Source organism: Salmo trutta, chromosome 34 (assembly GCF_901001165.1).
Source record: "Salmo trutta chromosome 34, fSalTru1.1, whole genome shotgun sequence".
NCBI classification, from domain to species: Eukaryota; Metazoa; Chordata; class Actinopteri; order Salmoniformes; family Salmonidae; genus Salmo; species Salmo trutta.
In genome coordinates this window covers 26,449,324-26,470,545 of record NC_042990.1, presented here as the reverse complement: position 1 = coordinate 26,470,545, position 21,222 = coordinate 26,449,324, and the positions used below count along the sequence as shown (strand labels likewise).

The following is a 21,222-nucleotide window of genomic DNA, read 5'->3' as shown; positions in this document are numbered from 1 at the left end:
ATCCATGCCCATACCTTTTTTTTTTTTTTACATCTTATGAATTTATTTAAATCGACTGATGTGCTTATGTGAACTGTAAATCAGTAAAATCTTTGAAATTGTTGCTTTTATATTTTTGTTCAGTGTATCTTGAGACTCAGCAATTCCTCGTCACATAATTGTTTGTGGGTGAGACACAAGACATGCAGCACCCCAAAAAATAGGCTGTCATTTCAAATAATCTAAAATAATGGAAAAGGTGAGAAATCATGAAATATCATACAAGTTTAAATCTTATTTAAATGTCTTTATTTATCTTAAAACCAATAGGAATGTCTTCAAAATGGGTACAATGATAAAATAACTGACCATTTGCTTTCTTTTCCACCTACTTTCCTTCAGAGTTGGGATTAACAGTTGTATCATTGAGTGTGTTTGTGCATCTGTGTGTGCTTGAAACTGAGTGTGCAGTCATTGTAAGGAAGTCCTATTGTAAGGAAGTCCTATTGTAAACCCAGTAAGCAGCCTTGATGAATGGAAAAAAGTACCTACAGAGTAAGACTAGCCAAGTGTCTTCCTGTGAAACTGTCTCTGTGTGTGTGTAGGACGGTCACTGGGGGTTTGGGGGATTTTCCAAGGTGGACTGAATATTGCACTCCTGTGAGGTAAAAAAAAATAAAGTTTAAAAAAAAAAAAAAAAGAAAAAGATGGCAAAAAAAAGAAAAAAGACAATAACAAACTGAACTTTGTCCTTGCCCCAACCAAAATCCAGATTGGCTTGCTAGTTATAGCCAGTAAATAAATACAGAGGACATAATATTTAAAACCCAGCCAACCCCGTAATTAAAAATTGACTAGAAGCGAGGGGGCGGGAAACATTACTGCATTTTTTTGTAGAACGTTTGGGAGATTTTGTGTTGTACAAAAATACCTCAAAACACCAAATGGACTGTTATTTTTAGTCCTAAACAGAATAATATTGTAATGTGCTGAAGGGTTAAAACAATTTATTTTTATTAAAAAGGTGGTGCAGCGGTCTAAGGCACTGCATCTCAGTGCTAGAGGTATCACTATAGACACCCTGGTTCGATTCCAGGCTGTATCACAACCGGTTGTGTTTTGGAGTCCCACAGGGCAGCGCACAACTGGCCAAGCGTCATCCGGGATTGGCCGTCATTGTAAAAAAGAATTTGTTCTTAACTGACTTACCTAGTTAAATAAAGGTTAAATAAAAAAATAACACGTGGCATAATTAAAGAAAAATAAACAAATGATCAATCGATACCTTAACATTTTTTTTGTAGATTTTTTTTATCACCATTGTTAAACTTTCATGTACACGTGTGTAAAAAAGAGGAAAAGCTATCCCATGATTCAACAATGAAAATCAAAATTAAGGACTCAAAGAAATTCTAGGCCCATGATTGGGCAACGATAACTTGGAGGCGTCTGTGTGCTTTGACCTTTTCCTTCATTGGTTCAGACCTCTAGATTTGCATTCATTAAAATGGAATCATTCGCTCATTAGGTCATCAATTCTGTGATCAATTAGCCATGTCTCAGTGTTAACAAATCACATTAATTACTGATCGCTTTCTCTCGTTGTTTATCTCCCCTTGGTTGGAATAATGTTGTTTGATGGAGAGGCTGCACACACACACACACACACACACACACTATTGGACGCAGCAGTTGTGGCCGTTGGCATCCTTGAACCGCAGACGCATCTTGGGTCTGTATTTCTCCAGGTAAAGTAGCTGTTTGGAGTTGAAAGCTCCACGTCTCTTCCTGAGGAAGGGAGGAGGTGAGATAAATAACAATAACGTGGTCTTGTATGGTCACAAGAGAACATAGCAGTACAGTAACATCCACATGAATCAATGTTCCCCAGCATATTCTACCAAACTAATAAAGAGAATACATGACAATACAGGTTCCATAGCACAGAAACATTGCCCCCCCCCCCCGCCGCCGGTGTGAAAGTTAAAGTTGTGTTTACTGTCGTGTGAAAGCTAAAATAGTGCTTACTGTCGTATGAACTGCACCGCATCCTCATACTTCATCCCTGTCTCAATCAGCGCTAAGGCCACCAGGACTGGAGCTCTACAGGAGAAAGAGGAGAGAGAGATAAACACCAGTATGCATGAGGTGTCATGGTTATGTGGGCAGTAGGGAGGGTGGGGTGAGGGTATACTCTAAAGCTGGGAAATTGGCCTGGGAAACACACAGGGGTTCACTGGGTTCACTGTAACCCCGCTGGGGCATCAAGATCACACCCCGGGCCCACACACAGAGTGAAATTGCGATGTGTGTTACTGTAAGCGAACCTTCTCTCACCAGAAAGAATAATTAAAAACGTAAAAAACTTTCAATTCCCAGAGAGACTGCCCGGAGTGTCAAAACGCAGAGCTGACAAGGCATTCTTGTGTGGGTTTTGAGACGGATACAAAATACAATTGAAGTCGGAAATACATTTAAACTCAGTTTTTCACAATTCCTGACATTTAATTCTAGTAAAAATGCCCTGTCTTAGGTCAGTTAGGATCACCACTTTATTTTAAGAATGTGAAATTTCAGAATAATAGAGAAAATTATTTATTTCAGCTTTTATTTATTTCATCACATTCCCAGTGGGTCAGAAGTTTACATACACTCAATTAGTATTTGGTAGCATTGCCTTTAAATTGTTTAACTTGGACCAAACGTTTCAGGTAGCCTTCCACAAGCTTCCCACAATAAGTTGGGTGAATTTTGGCCCATTCCTCCTGACAGAGCTGGTGTAACTGAGTCAGGTTCGTAGGCCTCCTTGCTTGCACACGCTTTTTCAGTTCTGCCCACAAATGTTCTATAGGATTGAGGTCAGGGCTTTATGATGGCCACTCCAAAACCTTGACTTTAAGACATTTTGCCACAACTTTGAAAGTATGCTTGGGGTCATTGTCCATTTGCGACCAAGCTTTAACTTCCTGACTGATGTCCTGAGATGTTGCTTCAATATATCCACATCATCTATTTTGTGAAGTGCACCAGACCCTCCCTGCAGCAAAGCACGCCCACAACATAATGCTACCACCCCCGTGCATCACGGTTGGGATGGTGTTCTTCGGCTTGCAAGCCTCCCCCTTTTTCCTCCAAACATAACGATTGGTCATTATGGTCAAACAGTTCTATTTTTGTTTCATCAGACCAGTGGACATTTCTCCAAAAAGTATGATCTTTGTCCCCATGTGCAGTTGCAAACCGTAGCCTGGCTTTATGGCGGTTTTGGAGCAGTGACTACTTCCTTGCTGAGCGGCCTTGCAGGTTATGTCGATATAGGACTCATTTTACTGTGGATATAGATACTTTTGTACCTGTTTCCTCCAGCATCTTCACAACGTCTTTTGCTGTTGTTCTGGGATTGATTTGCACTTTTCGCACCAAAGTATGTTCATTTCTAGGAGACAGAACGCGTCTCCTTCCTGAGTGTTATGACGGCTGCGTGGTCCCATAGTGTTTATACTTGTGTACTATTGTTTGTACAGATGAACGTGGTACCTTCAGGCGTTTGGAAATTGCTCCCAAAGATGAACCAAACTTGTGGAGGTCTACAATTTTTTTTCTGAGGTCTTGGCTGATTTCTTTTGATTTTCCCATGATGTCAAGCAAAGAGGCACTGAGTTTGAAGGTAGGCCTTGAAATACATCCACAGGTACACCTCCAATTGACTCAAATGATGTCAATTAGCCTAATCAGAAGCTTCCATGACATAATTTTCTGGAATTTTCCAAGCTGTTTATAGGCACAGTCAACTTAGTGTATGTAAACTTCTGACCCACTGGAATTGTGACACAGTGAATGATAAGTGAAATAATCTGTCTAAACAATTGTTGGAAAAATTACTTGTGTCATGCACAAAGTAAGCGTCCCACCCCTGGTACACCCTATCAACAACAGGTGAAATATCAAGAGCGCCAAATTTGAAAACAATTAAATGTCATAATTCAAATTTCTCAAACATACAACTACCTTACACCCTTTGAAAGATAAACATCTCCTTAATCTAACCACGTTGTCCGATTTCAAAAAGGCTTTACGGCGAAAGCATAAAGTTAGATTATGTTAGGAGAGTACATTGACAATAGCTGTGTGTAATGTTTTGTCAATTCAAAGACAGGCGTCACCAAAAGCAGAAAACCAGCTGAAATTATGCACTAACCTTTCACAATCTCCATCAGATGACACTCCTAGCACATTATGTTAGACAGTACATGCATTTTTTGTTCTATCAAGTTCATATTTATATCCAAAAACAGCGTTTTACTATGGCGTTGATGTTGAGGAAATCGTTTCCCTCCAATAACCGCCAGTCAATCAGCACAACAAATTAAATAATTACTATTCGAAAACATTGGTAAAATATTATATTGTCATTCAAAGAATTATAGATTTACATCTCTTGAACGCAACCGGATTGCCAGATTTAAAAATAACCTTACTGGGAAATCACACTTTGCAATAATTTGAGCACTGCGCCCAGAAAAATACGCTTTGCGATACAGACTAACCGCCATGTTGGAGAGATCTAAAATCGAAAATACTATGTAAATAATCCATTACCTTTGATTCTCTTCATCAGATGCCACTTCCAGGAATCCCAGGTCCATAACAAATGTAGTTTTGTTCGAAAAAGCTCATAATTTATGTCCAAAAAGCTCCGTGTTGTTAGCACATGATCTATGCCCGCCGGACTTCTCTTCATGAACGAGGGGAAAAAAAATATTTACGTTCGTTCAAACATGTCAAACGTTGTATAGCATAAATCATTAGTGCCTTTTTTAACCAGAACATGAATAATATTCAAGGCAGACGATTGCATTCTCTTTTAAAACGTATTGGAACGAGAGTACCCAACATGAACTCGCGCGCCAGAGTCTTATCGGCCACCACCGTTCCAAGGCTCTTGTTCGGTCAGATCTCACAGTATAAGACTCAAAACACTTTGTAAAGACTGGTGACATCTAGTGGAAGCCATAGGAAGTGCTCAACGATTAATAAGCCCCTGTGTGTTTCAATGGCATAGGCTTAAAGGTAATTCAACACATCAGGTATCCACTTCCGGTCAGAATTTGTCTCAGGGTTTTGACTGCCATATGAGTTCTGTTATACTTACAGACACCATTCAAACAGTTTTAGAAAATTCAGAGTGTTTTCTATCCAAACCTGAACAATAATATGCATATTCTAGCTTCTGAGTTGGTGTAGGAGGCAGTTAAAAATGGGCACATATTTTTTTCAAAATTCTCAATACTGCCCCTAGCCCTAAAGTTAACAAGAAATTTGTGGAGTGGTTGAAAAAAGAGTTTTAATGACTCCAACCTAAGTGTATGTAAACTTCCGACTTCAACTGTAGGTAGGGATCAAGTGACTATGCAATAGGAGAGTTAGTGCAAAAAGGGTCAATGCAGATAGTTAAATAGTTAACCAAAAGCTTCCTAGATAAACTAATTAGCAGTCTTATGGTTTGGGGGTTGACACTGTTCAGGGTCCTGTTGGTTGCAGATTTGGTGCATTGGTACCGCTTGCCATGAGGTAGCAGAGACAACAGTCTATGACTTGGGTGGCTGGAGTCAGAATCTTTAACGCTTTCCTCTGACACCGCCTGGTATAGAGGTCCTGGATGGCAGGGAGCTCAGTGATGTGCTGAGCTGTAAGCACTACCCACACTATCGCTTTGTGGTCAGATGCCAAGCAGTTTTATAACGTTTTGAGGATTTGAGGGCCCATGCCAAATCTTTTTAGCCTCCTGAGGGGGAAGAGGTGCTGTCGTGCCTTCTTCAGGACTGTGTTGCTGTGTATGGACAGAGGTATTTCCATGGTGATGTGGACACCAAGGTACTTAAAGCTCTCGACCTGCTCCTCTATAGCCTTGTCGATGTGGATGGGGCGGGCTCGGCCCTCCGTTTCTTGTAGTTTACAATCACAATTGCTGTCCTAGTACCACTGCCAGGTCACTGACCTCCTCCCTATAAACTGTCTCAGTCATCGGTGATCAGGCCCATAATCGGCATGTCATCAGTAATCTTAGTGTTGGAGTCGTGAGCGGTTCACGCTGTCATGGGTGAACAGGGAGTACAGGAGGGGACTAAGTACGCACCCCTGAGGAGCCCCTGTGTTGAGGGTCAGCTTGGCGGATGCGTTGCCTACCCTTGGCAGATGTGTTGTTGCCTACACCTGAGGGCGGCCCATCAGGAAGTCCAGGATCCAGTTTCAGAGTGTGCAGTCCCAGGGTCCTGAGCTTGGAGGGGACACTGTGGTGTTGAACATAGCATTCTCCCAGGGCAGTGTGGAGTGCCATAGAGATGGAGTCATCTGTGGATCTGGTTTGCATTTCATGGCTACAGATGTGAGTGCTACTGGGCGATAGTCATTTAGACAGGTTACCTTGGCATTGTATGTGGTGGTCTGCTTGAAACGTGTAGGTATTGCAGACTTGGTCAGGGAGGGGTTGAAAATGTCAGTGAAGACACTTGTCAGCTGGTACGCGTCCTGGTAATCCGTCTGGCCCGCGGCCTTGTGAACGTTAACCTGTTTAAAGATCTTTCTCACATCGGCTACGGAGAACGAGACTACACAGTCGTCCAGAAGAGCTGGTGCTCTCGTGCATTGTCCAGGGTTGCTTGCCTCAAAGAGAGCATAGAAGGAATTTAGCTTGTCTAAAAGGCTTACGTCGCTGGGTTTTCCTTTGTAAATCGGTGATAGTTTGCGAGCCCTGCCACATCCGACGAGGGTCAGAGCTGGCTTAGTAGGATTTCACCTTAGTCCTGTATTGACAACAACTCGGAGTTCGTAGCAGGATTTCTTATAAGCGTCCGGATTAGTGTCATGTTCCTTGAAATTAGCAGTTCAAGCCTTTAGCGCGGATGTTCCCTACAATTCATGGCTTCTCTTTGGGATATGTACGTACGAACACTGTGGGGACGACGATGTCATCATCAATGCACATATTAACAAATCCGGTGACGTGGTAAACTCCAATGTTATCGGACGATTGCCAGAACATATTCCAGTCTGTTCTAGTGAAACAGTCCTGTATCTAAGGGTTTCCCAAACTCTATCCCGTTTTGTTTTTTGCTCTAGCACTACAAAGCTGATTCAAATAACTAAAGCTTAATGATGAGCTGGTTATTTTAATGAACTGTATAGTGCTAGGGCAAAAACCAAACGTGCACCCCGAGGGGGTGGGCAGAACCGAGTTTGGGAAACCCTGAAGCTTACCATCTGCTTCATTGGACCCCTTCCGTATTGAGTACATCACTGGTACTTCTTGTTTCAGTTTTTGCTTGTAAGCAGGACTCAGGAGCAAATGTTGGGTGAGGGAGAGCTTTGTATTCGTTTGTGTGGTGATCTAGAGATGTCGCCTCTAGATGAACAGGTGACAAGCTGGTAAAAATGAGCTATTAAAATCACCGGCCAATAGGAGTGCCGCCTCTGGATGTGCATTTTCTTGTTTGCTTCTGACCCAATACAGCTCGTAGAGTGCGGTCTCCGTGCGGTCTTCGTGTCGGTAAATATGAAGCTACAAAAAATATAGGATGAAAACTGGTAAATAGTATGGTCTGCAGTTTATCATGAAGTATTCCAGTTCAGGCGAGAAGAACCTTTAAACTTTCTTAACAGTAGGTAACACGCACCAGCTGTTAACCATTCAGTCTTCACAATGCATTAAAAAAAAAGAAAATACAAAAAAAACAGCTCGATGTGTCCGTGGCCTTGTTCAGCCACAACTTTGAGAAAACATAAGATATTAGTTTCAGGTCCCGTTGATAGGATAGTCTCAAATGGAGCTTGTCTAGTTTGTTCCATAGTGGTTGTAAAATTAAGCACTAAGTAACCTCAGCAGTGACGCTTGCTTGTGGAAGCCCATGGCTGTGCAATGGCATAGCCTTGCTTTGTTAATTCAGCAGACAAGATGCTCTTATTTCCAGAGCCCATCAGTCAAGACACCCATTTTATAGTAAAAGAAAACCAAAAAAATTTACTAACAGAATAAAATGGAACAGAATATTTTTCCAAATGTAAAAAGTTGCCACTGCAAAGTGATGCACATCTCGAACAGTTATTCTCAAACAGTGTTCACTTGAAATGGGACTCAATTTGGTGAGTTGAAATCGTTTTTTCAGGGTTAGTAAACAAAATGTCTCCTTTTCAATATTGCAGACGTTTGATTTATTCTGCCTTTTCAAAATGGATGAACAATTCCACATTGAACACTACATGGTGATGAATTCTGACCACAACATCTGTTTGGTGAGTAGGTCTAGGCTTAATGATTCTGATGAAAATTCACTCTGTTGGGCCTCCCGAGTGGCGCAGCGGTCTATGGCACTGTATCGCAGTGCTAGAGGCGTCACTACAGACCCGGGTTCAATCCCAGGCTGTATCACAAACGGGCGTGATCGGGAGACCCATAGGGCGGCGCACAATTGACCCAGTGTCGTCCGGGTTAGGGGAGGGTTTGGCCGGGGAGCTTTACGTGGCTCATCGCGCTCTAGCGACTCCTTGTGGCCGGCCGGGCGCTGGTGCGGCGGGCTTCCGGGTTAAGCGGGTAGGTGTTAAGAAGCGTGGTTTGGTGGGTCATGTTTTGGAGGACGCATGACTCGACCTTCACCTCCCGAACCAGGTGGGAAGTTGCAGCGATGAGAAAAGATCTAAATTGGGGAGAAAAAAATTTGTGTAATTTAAATTACTCTGTCTTTATCAAACTAATATTTTTGTGTATTCTCAGTGTGGAACCTGTATGTTAAAGGCTAACCAATTCAAAATTGCACAAGCAGTTCGCAAAGTAGCCAAAGTGGAATATAGACAGGACACAATTATTCAAAAACTGCAGCTCGTTGTTGAAAGACATTTTCTTTCGTCTATCAACCAGTCCATTTAGAATTTGTGGTAAAACTGTTGCCATTTGGCGAGGAATGTAGCTTGTGTATCCCACTAGTTAGATATGTTTTTTATAGATATTTATTTCTGTAGGTCTAACGGGAGGTTGTGCGCACCCGTGTGTAGGGAGTGGTCGCAACGCAATTAAGTGAATGAGAGAGGAGAAAGGGAATTTAGGGAGAAGAACTGTGATACTGGGCTTGGTTTCTTTTTTATTTTGTGCCCCGCAAATGCACATGTGCAAATGGAACACTAGTCAAAGCAAATTAAAATTGTCTTCCAGATAACATTTTAGTAGCCAAAAAGCACATTACACCAAATCTCTTTGAATACTCCAACAGCCGTCATCGCTAATCAATAGACGGGTCTCACTAGCCACAATTAAGCCCACTTACACACATCCATCTCACCACTTACATTCACCTGGCCCACTTACCACCACCCCCCCCCCCCCACACACACACACACACACACACACACACGTTAACACCCTCACCGGCCCAGCCCCGCCACACAGTGCACAGCGATGCAGCAGCCAGGCTCGTCTCGGAACTTGGTCTTCAGCAGGTTCAGCCAGTCATCCACTATCTGGGTGGGGGGCGGGGCACCATCATCAAAGGGCCAGTCCTACGGAGGCAGAGGAACAAAAATTTTAAAATGGATCAAACAAGGGGCTAGGGGATAATTTAACCAGTGGTCAATGCTGAAGGTCAGTACAGGATAATTCAAAGCCTGATTGTAGAATTAGAGCAGCTTTGTCCATTAGGCTATATCATGTGTGTGTCTAAGTTGGAAAGCTTGACATGCTGAAGTAGTATGTGTGGTGTGTCCTGGCAGACAGCCTGACCCATGTATATCCGTCTGAGCCTCTATACTCGTGCTGACCCAGTGTCTCTGCTACGGCTCAGCACAGATCACAGCCGTGCGCAACCCTACGCATGGCTATTCCTGTCTTGGTGCTCAAACAATATGAAAACTGGATTGTGATCATAATTACTGCCACTCTCCAATACATTGGAGAGTAACAGGAAGACAGGGAGAGGAATGCTCCAGGATGAGGGGTGGTGATCAATGTATTAAAACTATATCAACGAGGGGATAGGATATTTCCTCTCCCAAACACAAGGTTTCTCTGGCCTTCCATAAATCACCTGTGAGAGCTGAATACTAGCCTAAGCTTAGAGAAGAGACAATACAGTCTCTCTAAGACAGAAACAGACAGAGCAAGAAGGCCTGGGTGGAGCCTCATTCATGTGGATCTGAGCCAGAGATTCCTTCTCTTCTCCACCTCTTAGCTCAGCACACAGTGGCAGGCAGACAGTTGAGGACAAATGAAAACAGACAGATAACAGGGAAGGTCTCCAGAGAGGGAAAACCACCTGTTTAACTTGACATTCCATGAAAGAAAAAAACTGCAAATTCAACTACCCTAAAATTACTAGGAGGCATTCGGTTCAGTAGAAATTCTTACTGCTCTCTAGGTGTGTGGTTGTAATCTCCTCCACCAGCCGGCTCTCACTGTCGACTACCTGGTTTCACATCACCTCAGAATGGAACTTGAATAGAAAAGCCATTGGGCTTCCCGAAAATTATATGTTTAAAACAGCCACACCAGTAGAAAGCAGAAAGACAATGGCCAGAGCTTACCAATGATGTTGCACAATGACTGAAGTCAATAAGTATGTGACCAAGGCCTTTCTACCACGATTGCTCAGTTTGACAGGGCGGCCAGCTCTAGGAAGAGTCTTGGTTGTTCCAAACTTCTTCCATGTAAGAATGATGGAGGCCACTGTGTTCTTGGGAACCTTCAATGCTGCAGACATTTTTTGTACCCTTCCCCAGATCTGTGCCTCCACCAAATCCTGTCTCGGAGCTCTTACGGACAATTCCGTCAACCTCACGGCTTAGTTTTTGCACTGTCAACTCTGGGACCTTATATAGACGGGGGAAGCATTGTTTTAAGTCCCATCTAATACAACTGTCACCTCGATTTAGACCCACGCCTCAGTCGTGTGATTTGCTCAGAATTTGAATTGATTAGCATGTCACTCAGTAAATCCACACCCCTAAAGTTCCAAACAGTCCCACTTACCAGGCTCTATGTGCCAGAAAGTCAAGTCTGGGGACGAGGTTAGTGTGTGTGTGTGTGTGTGTGTGTGTGTGTGTGTGTGTGTATATATTTTTCCTTACCACGACCTCGATCCCCCCCTTCTCCACTGGGGCCTTGTCGTAGGTGGCGTCACACACTCTCACCAGCGTGTTCACCTCAAACTTCTTCAGCTCCTGAGACAGAGACAGAGAGACAGACAGACTATCAGCAAAGATATCTTACACTCTAAAAATATTTATGTTTAATTGTAGGTTGAGCTGAGGGGAGATAGTTATAGGCTACTTTGGTGAGGTTATTGATGCACGTACATACAGTCAGAAGTGTATGACACTCCACAGTGAACTTGAGCATTGAATTGATAAGGTTATACATGCAGACACTACATGACAACGCACAAGCAACAAACATGCCCACACACACACACACGGTGGCGGCCTCACCTCGGTAAACTTGTTGAGCGTGGCGTTGGTGGGGTTGTGTGTGATGAGGAACCTCATGCCCTCGTAGGCAATCTCCACTGCAGCAGGGCGGTTCATGTTGGCGAGACGGCTTTGAAAACAATTACAATAAAATACTTAATCTCTTACAAGAAGGATGACTACTTTTGGCTCAGATGTCAGCAAGGACTTCTAGTAGGATTCTGTAGGTTCAAAAAATAAATAAAAACACGACGAAGGGAGGAGGGGGATGTGGATGGTAACGCCTGTGGATGTCTCACAAAAAAAGAGGGGTAACAAAACATATGGATGATGTAATCCACAAGACTCCACAGGGGCTGGGTAAAAATAAAAAAAATACAAAAATTGGGGAGACTATCCACGAGTCATCCAATCGGACATTCAGATTTTACCCCATTCAGGAGAGCGGTATGTGATTGACTTCTGGGAGAGAAAGCAGGAAGTAGAAGAGAACTGAGCAGTTTTCTTATTGGTGGCTCAGGGGACAGAGCTGGGCGATCTGGCCAAGGACTACGCGGTATCCCAGGGGATCGTTGGAGGAGACCGGGATTCCCAGTGTGCTGGCTTCAGGGGGGCTTCTGGGTAGCGTAGTCCCGAGGGGGGCGGACGATTCACTTGTCCACGAAGGCGAGGTGCTGTGCCTGGCAAAAGTCTCCACTGACACTCACATACGCCATATATGTATGGCCCAAATCAACACAGAAACACTGCCAAGAAAAGAGGGGGGAGGGGAAAAAAAGAGAAAAATGTGATTAGGTAAACTCAAATGGACAAGGAAACAGTCACCATTTAGCAAGGCATCAGTGAAGTTCTTGAAGAGCAAGGCAGGGTAAAAAGACATCTAAAAGCACCTGTTGGGGAAACTAGTAAACTCACAGAAGAAATATGACCCATGAAATATTTGACCTATTAAAAGCTAGCCATTATCACCCTTGTACTAAAGGTGTTATAAACCCCCACATTTTTTTATCAGCCACACTCACATGGGAAAATAAAAACATACAAAAACAAATTGTACATAAAGATATATACACACACAGATAATGAAAGACAGACAAGACACCCATGATCTCTTAGCTTCAAAAGAGAGTCTCTCACAAATCATGTAATGTCTTGCCTCTAACCGGCTGATTCTGAGCCAACACCTGAAGGGTCTGAACATAGCCACCACAAAATGGCTGGTAACTACCACTGTCTAGTCACACACAACGTGACAGAGTCCAAGGGAGAGGTGAAACAGAGAGAGACAGCAACAGAGCAGAGCATGAGAGAAAGTGGTGGAGGGCCAAGAGAGGGGGTGGAGGGTTAGATGATAAGGCAGTAGTGAGGTGAGAAAAGGGGTGGAGGGTGAGGGGACAAAGGGCGGGGGAGAGGTGAAGAGGGGGTGGAGTGTAAGAGAGAAAAAGGGAGGTAAAAAAAGGTTGGACGTCAGCATCAGTGTCTAACACAGCAGTCACAAGGTGAGGATTATGGGTTGGCAGGGCTTCACACGAGCCAACTCTTTCACAGTCCCACGCTCCCCCTTTCACCTCTGAGACTCTCCCTGTCACCCAGTCATTCTCCATTCATCCCACGCTCAGTCTCTTCAGGTCTCCTCTTTACTTCAGTCATTCTCTCCAAATCTCTGTCTTCTCTTTGGGAGAATGGTGCCCCAATTGTCCTAGTGTCTTGCCTCCTTTACCCATAGGACTCTCTCCTCATCCTCTTTCTCATATTTAAGTCTGTCTCAGTCTGTCGTGGCGCCGGTACAGAGCAGTCGTCTCGCCCACTCATTCACTCTGTGCCAGGAACAGGGTAACTCTTTAAAAAGACACACCGACCCTCTATTCACTGGACTCACTTTCCCTTGCTCACTCTCTCTGCAGAAAGAGGGAATGCGAGGTGCCTGCCTCGCCCACTCAATCTCTCACTCTGTGCCAATGACAGCCAGGGCTACTCTACGGAGACTAGAACTAACCTTCTCTCTGGTCTCCTCTCACCCAGTGCAAGAGGGCCCGTTTTCAAAGAATCACCAACCCCTCCTCTCTCCCACTCTTTCCTTCCATTTCCCTGCCTTAGCCGGCGACAGCAACAGGGCCCGTCTTCAAAGAGCCACCAGTTTTCCAGTGGGTAAAGTTCTCTCCCTGATGCCTTTATTTATTTATTTATTCATTTCACCTTTATTTAACCAGGTAGGCAAGTTGAGAACAAGTTCTCATTTACAATTGCGACCTGGCCAAGATAAAGCAAAGCAGTTTGACACATACAGAGTTACACATGGAGTAAAACAAACATAGTCAATAATATAGTAGAAAAATAAGTCTATATACAAAGTAAGCAAATGAGGTGAGAAAAGGGAAGTAAAGGAAAAAAAGGCCATGGTGGCGAAGTAAATACAATATAGCAAGTAAAACACTGGAATGGTAGATTTGCAGTGGAAGAAAGTGCAAAGTTGAAATAATGGGGTGCAAAGGAGCAAAATAAAAAAATACAGTAGGGGAAGAGGGAGTTGTTTGGGCTAAATTATAGATGGGCTATGTACAGGTGCAGTGATCTGTAAGCTGCTCTGACAGCTGGTGCTTAAAGCTAGTGAGGGAGATAAGTGTTTCCAGTTTGAGATTTTTGTATTCATTCCAGTCATTGGCAGCAGAGAACTGGAAGGAGAGGCGGCCGAAGGAGGAATTGGCTTTGGGGGTGACCAGAGAGATATACCTGCTGGAGCGCGTGCTACAGGTGGGTGCTGCTATGGTGACCAGCGAGCTGAGATAAGGGGGAACTTTACCTAGCAGGGTCTTGTAGATGACCTGGAGCCAGTGGGTTTGGCGACGAGTATGAAGCGAGGGCCATCCAACGAGAGCGTACAGGTCGCAGTGGTGGATAGTATTAGCCTTCCCTGTAGCTCAGTTGGTAGAGCATGGTGTTTGCAACACCAGGGTTGTGGGTTCGATTCCCACGGGGGGCCAGCACAGAAAAAAATGTATGATATGTATGAAATTGTATGAAATGTATGCATTCACTACTGTAAGTCGCTCTGGATAAGAGCGTCTGCTAAATGACTAAAATGTAAATGTAAAATGTAGTATATGGGGCTTTGGTGACAAAACAGATGGCACTGTGATAGACTGCATCCAATTTATTGAGTAGGGTATTGGAGGCTATTTTGTAAATGACGTCGCCGAAGTCGAGGATCTGTAGGATGGTCAGTTTTACGAGGGTATGTTTGGCAGTATGAGTGAAAGATGCTTTGTTGCAAAATAGGAAGCCAATTACCAGCACTAAAAACACTAGTGATGAAAAAATAAAATTGAGGATATTATTGACGATATATCGTATCAGCTGACAATTTTTGTGCTAGTTGGCTGTACCAAAACTTTTCTCCTTTTTCCGCAATACGTATCGGCACCCAAGTATCGCGAGGTCCCTGGCAATTTCCAGTTCTAATATACACACACACACACACACACACACACACACACACACACACACACACACACACACACACACACCTGCAGTACGGCACCGCCACAGACAAACAAACTTGATCTACGGATCAAGTGCTACCCGTCCCAAAAAACATTCATGATGATCTAAAAGGGAAATGGATCAGGACCAGGCAAACGGTGTCAGGTCTAGGAAGAAGAGGTAATGAAAAAAGATACTTCAGAGCAGTTGGTCATCGGCTCCTAATTATTCAGTAAAGGATGGATATCATACGGGAGGTTTTTAACAGGAGCCACTCAGTGATCTGTCAACAACAGAGGAAGGATCAGAGGAGATAGATGACACCTGCATCCCAAATAGCCCCCTTATACCATTAAGGGCACCACTTTTGACCAGGACCAAGTAGTGTACTATATAGGGAGCCATTTGGGACACAGTCAGAGCGACCGTCTCTCCAGACAGAGCAAGAGAGAGAGCGAGAGCGACCAAATACGACAATGTGTGTGGAGAGTGACAGACCAGTGAAGACAGAGACCCTCCCAATGAGAAGTAGAAAGATCAGACTACTATAATGTCAGGAAACAGGAATACAATGCTCACACAATATCACACTTAATAGATGTTTATAGATGTGATGAACCACAATCTTGAGCTTATCAAATTGTACTACATATAGTCTCATAACACAGCCTTCAAAACAAGTCCCACAGCTTGCAGTGCCTCCAAACAGGAGTATGCAGCAGTTGGACTACACTCAGCAACTAAGTAGAATCCTTCATAGCTAAGTGGTATTAGCATCAATTTCCATTCAGGCAGCATACACTGACATATGTCAAGGTCCTCTCTCCCTAATAAGAGTCACCTAGCCATGTCTCAATAGTCCCAAGTTAATATCAGTGAATATGGAGGAAAGGCGACAAGGCCAATCGTCAGACTATTGAGACGCACCCCAGTTAAAGCCGGTCTCTGAGTGAGTGGCACTAGCTAGAGGAACAGGCACATTGTGGTAAAGCCAGACCAGCCCTGCTTTCACAACGCTGCCGGGAACTCATGCAAATCACTCAGCCATATTTGCAAACAACAACTTCTGCAATTGCGCCCAGCTGTCAGCACAGATGGAGAGAAGAAAGCAAACACACCAAATCAGTCTGGAAAGACGATGTGTTTGTTACCACACAGGAAGTATCTTTATGAACACTGCGTCTGAGAGACAGTGAAAGTGATAGCTTCCAGGCCTAATTGTGTAGCCTAATCATGAGTAGCTGACAAAGATGTAGGCCTAGACAATTATACTACAACTCCATATTGGTCAAACTCCTACTCATTTCAACCAGAAAAGTGAACTAGCCAACCTAAAAACACAAAAGAAACACACAGCTAGGCCTACATGCAAAACAAAATGCCAACAAGGGGCCTATTTAGGCCTAGATTCAGGTCAACTGGGTTAGGAAAGCTTTAGTATTTTTTGTCTAGCCTACAACTTTCATAATTAGGCCACTTAAGTCATCATTATTCGGCATCGCCTCACAGCTGCTCCACACAACTCTGCTGTTGAACAAGTGCTAACGAAGAACATAAAACAGCACAAGCTAATTATTATCCTGAAGTTCTCCTGCTGTCACACATACACTAAAGCCCCGTTGCTGTGAGTACCAACATGTCCCTTTCTTTTCCAGCTGGACTGAATGTTGTTGGGTAAACACTGTGTCCACTCAGAACTAAGAAATAGTTCAACTAGCTACATCAAGTATTTTCCTTCACCTGATACTGAGATAGGATTAGCCTACTACATGAACCTGGGAGAAACATCTACAAAAGTCACACACACTGAACTACCCACACGTATTCTGTTGGGCTGGGAATTCCCAGAGACAACACGATACGATATAATCAAGATACTTAGGTGACAATACCATATGTATTGCAATTCTCACAATTCAGGAACACCTGCTCTTTACATGAGAGAATGACAAGGTGAATCCAGCTGAAAGCCATGATCCCTTATTGAGTGTGAATGGGCAAGGCAAAACATTTAAGTGCTTTTGAACAGGGAATGGTACTAGGTTTGTGTGTCTAGAACTGCAACACTGCTGGGTTATTCACGCTCAACAGTTCTCCGTGTGAATGGTCCACCGCTCAAAGGACATCCAGCCAACTTGACAACTGTGGGACGCATTGGAGTCAACATGGGCCAGCATCCCTGTGGAACGCTTGACACCATGTAGAGTCCATGCCCTGACGAATTGAGGCTGTTCTGAAGGCAAAAGGGGGTGCAATGCAATACTAGGAAGGTGGTCCTAATGTTTTGTACACTCTGTTTATGTAATTGCAATTTGATGTTCCAAACATATTGCTCACTTTGTGTCTGTCTACTACAGAGGGACAAGAAAACAAGTTAGAGCAATCATGGAAATACGTGCTGAAATCATGTTGGCTAACTATTTAAAAAGATTGAGAACAAGCTGTAGGATTAAAAATTATTGGAGTTTTGGTGCCAGGTTCAGCCGACAAACAAGCTAGCGCTACCTACAGTGTCTGTGCACACACACACACACACACACACACACACACACGTGTGGACACCTGCTCGTCGAACAACTCATTCCAAAATCATGGGCATTAATATGGAGTTCGTCCCTTCTTTGCTGCTAACAGCCTCCACTCTTCTGGGAAGGCTTTCCACTAGATGTTGGAACATTGCTGCAGGGACTTGTTTCCATTCAGCCACAAGAGCATTAGTGAGGTCGGGCACTGATGTTGGGCGATTAGGCCTGGCTTGTAGTCGAGGGTACCAATTCAAAGGTGTTTGATGGAGTTAAGGTCAGGGCTCTGTGCAGGCCAGTCAAGTTATTCCATACCGATCGAGAAAAGATTTCTGTATGGACCTTGCTTTGTGCATGGGGGCATTGTCATGCTGAAAAAGGGACTTCCCAAAACTGTTGCCACAAAGTTGGAAGCACAAAATCATCTAGAATGTCATTGCATGCTGTAGCGTTAAGATTTCCCTTCACTGGAACTAAGGGGCCTAGACCGAACCATGAAAAACATAGGGCTGTTGCAGTGACCGTGTTACTGGCGGTCACGAGTCATGAAGGCAGTCAAATTCCACGTGACCGTTTAGTCACGGTAATTAGGCTTCTCCAAGCTCTGATGCTGCTGATGGTCATTAGTAGCCTACCAAACTTGCTAACTGCCTGGTACTCAGCACTCTATTGTCCCTCTAATCAATCTGACATCAATGCAAATGTTTTTGAAAATCTAATCAAACACTTCATGAGAGCCCATGAGCTCATGTTGCGCAACATTTCTATAGGCTATGTAATTGTTTGAGAAAACATAGTGATGGCCTCTACTAAACAGAGGATCCCATCAGCTCTCTATAGGCTAGGCCTACTATATTTATTTCTCAACTACCCTAATATTCAGCACATTGTTTATCTTTACAACAGGAATATAGCTACCTGGCTGGAATGCACCACAGGAAAAGCATCCTCCATTCGCTATTTAAGTGGATAGATTTCAAGACAGGTGCATGATAATGGTCCATTCTAAATTAAAAAACAAATTTCACACATTATTTAGTATATGTAAAGACAAGATTAAATCAAGAATAGTCTAATGGGTAATAATATTAGCCTATCACTTGTGAATTATATATTATCACTTGTGAATGATGCCCAGGATGAGAAATACTTTTTTTTTTACGACTCGCACACCTCATGTAGCCTACCCTATAGGCCTATATGTTTTGAACAAATTAAGCCCAATAATGCACATTACAAGGGGTGTAGAGCATAACTGGCATACATAAGCAGCGCGTGAGTTGAAATTTGGGGAAGAACATTTTTAATCATAAAAATGTACCTTTATAATAAAAGCATTATATGCATAATCGCATTTGCGGTCACTTTTGATACTGGTGTTTTCCCGCTAATGGAACATTAGCGATTTTAGCCTACAGCCATGTGCGCATTGCTGCATTTATAATGTGAAGAAATGGATTTTGGATTATTATTTTTTAAAAAAAATTAAAAAAATTGGGTGCATACAGCCAAAGGGGATGCCGCTGTGAAAACTGAGGCATCATCAATTGCTTGTCAAATTATGAAATGAGACAATGAAGTGTGCACAGCCTGCGCAAAACAACTAAGCACAGCTCATGCCTTTCAAGTGACTTTTTACAAACCATTAAGAGTCTCATCATGCAGACTTACAATGTTTTAAAATCAAAAAACATATAGCCCAACATTTATAGAAAAACTAAAGTTACATTAATAACTAAATTAAGCATATAAGAGTACCTATTTCTTTGTTCAGAGAATAGCCATATGTACTCGTTCAAATTGTTGGGAAAATATTTATATTTTATTCAGCTTTGTTCAATTGTATATTCTTCATTACTATAAAATAATGCCATGGAAATCTAAACAAATCTTGTCTGCTAAATTAACTAGTGTAGCCCACAGCCATAGTCATATCTGGACCTAACAAGGACAACTCAGAGTATGCTTTTTTGTTCTTCTGAAAAATACATTTTTTTTATATCATGCTTCTTTAGAACCATCTAAAATAATGGCTTTATTGTGAAGGTGTAACCTATATTACATGGATTTATTAAACTTTTTAGATGTTCCAAAGGTCTGTACGAAAAAAAAAAAAGAAAAAAAAAAGTATGAAATGAAAATGTATGCATTCACTACTGTAAGTCGCTCTGGATAAGAGCATCTGCTAAATGACTCAAATGTAAATGTCTGCATCAGTGGCTTGTAGCCTGTGTGTGGAAGCCAGGAGTTGCTAAATGCCTTTGTTAATTAACGGTAAATTACAGCGAGACCGACAGTTATTTGCGTGACAATCACCGGCTGACGAAATTGTGTCCCCCACAGCCCTAGACCGCTATTCCTCCTCCACCAAACTTTAGTTGGCACTATGCATTGGGGCAGGTAGCGTTCTCCTGGCATCTGCCAAACCCAGATTCATCCGTCGGACTGCCAGATGGTGAAGCGTGATTCATCACTCCAGAGAACATGTTTCCATTGCTCCAGAGTACAATAGAAAAAAGCTTTATCCCACTCCGGCCATGGTAACCCATTTCATGAAGCTCCCGATGAACAGTGATTGTGCTGATGTTGCTTCCAGAGGCAGTTTGTAACTCGGTAGTGAGTGTTGCAACCAAGGATCTTTACGCGCTTCAGCGGTCCCGTTCTGTGAGCTTGTGTGGCCTACCACTTTGCGGCTGAGCATTGTAGCTCCTAGACGCTTCCACTTCACAATAACAGCATTTACAGTTGCCCGGGGCAGCTCTAGCAGGGTAGACATTTGATGAACTGACTTGCTGGAAAGGTGGCATCCTATGACGGTGCCACGTTGAAAGTTACTGAGCTCTTCATTAAGGCCATTCTACCGCCAACGTTTGTCTATGGAGATTGCATGCATGCTTGATTTTATACACCTGTCAACAATGGGTGTGGCTGAAATCGCAGAATCCACCAACGTATAGTTGTCCACATACTTTTATATAGATAGTATATAGTGTAGCTAGTAGATAGAAAAGAAAAAAAACGGATGTTTCAGAAATCGATACTTGAGTCAAATATCGATACAATATCATCAAAAAATAATGTTACTGTATCAATTTTTTTCCCATCATTAGTAGTGAGAAATGACAGCTAGGCTTCACATTAACCCCCCTTGTTTACAGGAGCTAAACTGGGAGAAAGGTTATTGAGTGAGTAGCCTTGCAGTACTGGGGCCTACTAGCTGAGACTCAAAGGCCCTGGCTATGTCCCAAATTGCGAGCGAGAGTCCCCTCTTGGTGCCCTGCTCGCCAGCCTGGCCCGTCACGTGTTCCCCTGGTGGGGAGCGCGAGAGCTGAAAGGGAGAGTAGACCCACTGGCACCGGATGTCCCACACCGTGACAGAGAGGAAAGGGAGAGGTGGCAAGGGGAACAGAGAAAGGGGGAGGGAGGAGAGGGAGAGAAAAGAGTGGGAGGGTAGTGGTGTAAAGAGCATGATAATGAGCCCCAGTTTCAGAGAACAAAAGAAGCCAAACAGATGATAGCTAGGACAGGAGTGCAGCCAGGGAGACCCGGCCCACTGACTAACTACATTACATGACAGTGCCATTCTCAAAGCATTAACAGATTTGTCTGTACTCTGTTGTAAAGCTTGGCTCAGGAAAACAACTAGGTTGGATTTGACAGCAAAGAAGCCGTGTGTGTGCGCGTGCCAGACAGTGTAGGGAAAAAAGCACCTAATTACAAAAAGTGACTGACTGGTGAAATATTGGGACTGATCTTTATTTGCATGTTAGTCAGGGGCGAAGCAGTGGGTGAA

At 43.3% G+C, this 21,222-nt stretch overlaps 1 protein-coding gene across 1 annotated transcript in view; it reads right to left on the bottom strand.

The window, feature by feature from the left end:
- Window positions 1-271: 271 nt before the first annotated feature.
- LOC115173926 (protein tyrosine phosphatase type IVA 2) overlaps window positions 272-21,222 on the bottom strand; it is a 40,577-nt gene continuing 19,626 nt past the window's right edge. Inside the window, exons 2-7 of the mRNA XM_029732442.1 lie at window positions 11,859-12,173; window positions 11,449-11,557; window positions 11,089-11,181; window positions 9,395-9,525; window positions 2,008-2,082; window positions 272-1,767 (exon numbers count right to left, since the gene is read on the bottom strand). Of these exons, the coding sequence (XP_029588302.1) occupies window positions 1,656-1,767; window positions 2,008-2,082; window positions 9,395-9,525; window positions 11,089-11,181; window positions 11,449-11,557; window positions 11,859-11,863 (525 nt within the window). The 5' untranslated portion in view covers window positions 11,864-12,173 and the 3' untranslated portion in view covers window positions 272-1,655. The remainder of the gene's footprint in view (window positions 1,768-2,007; window positions 2,083-9,394; window positions 9,526-11,088; window positions 11,182-11,448; window positions 11,558-11,858; window positions 12,174-21,222) is intronic.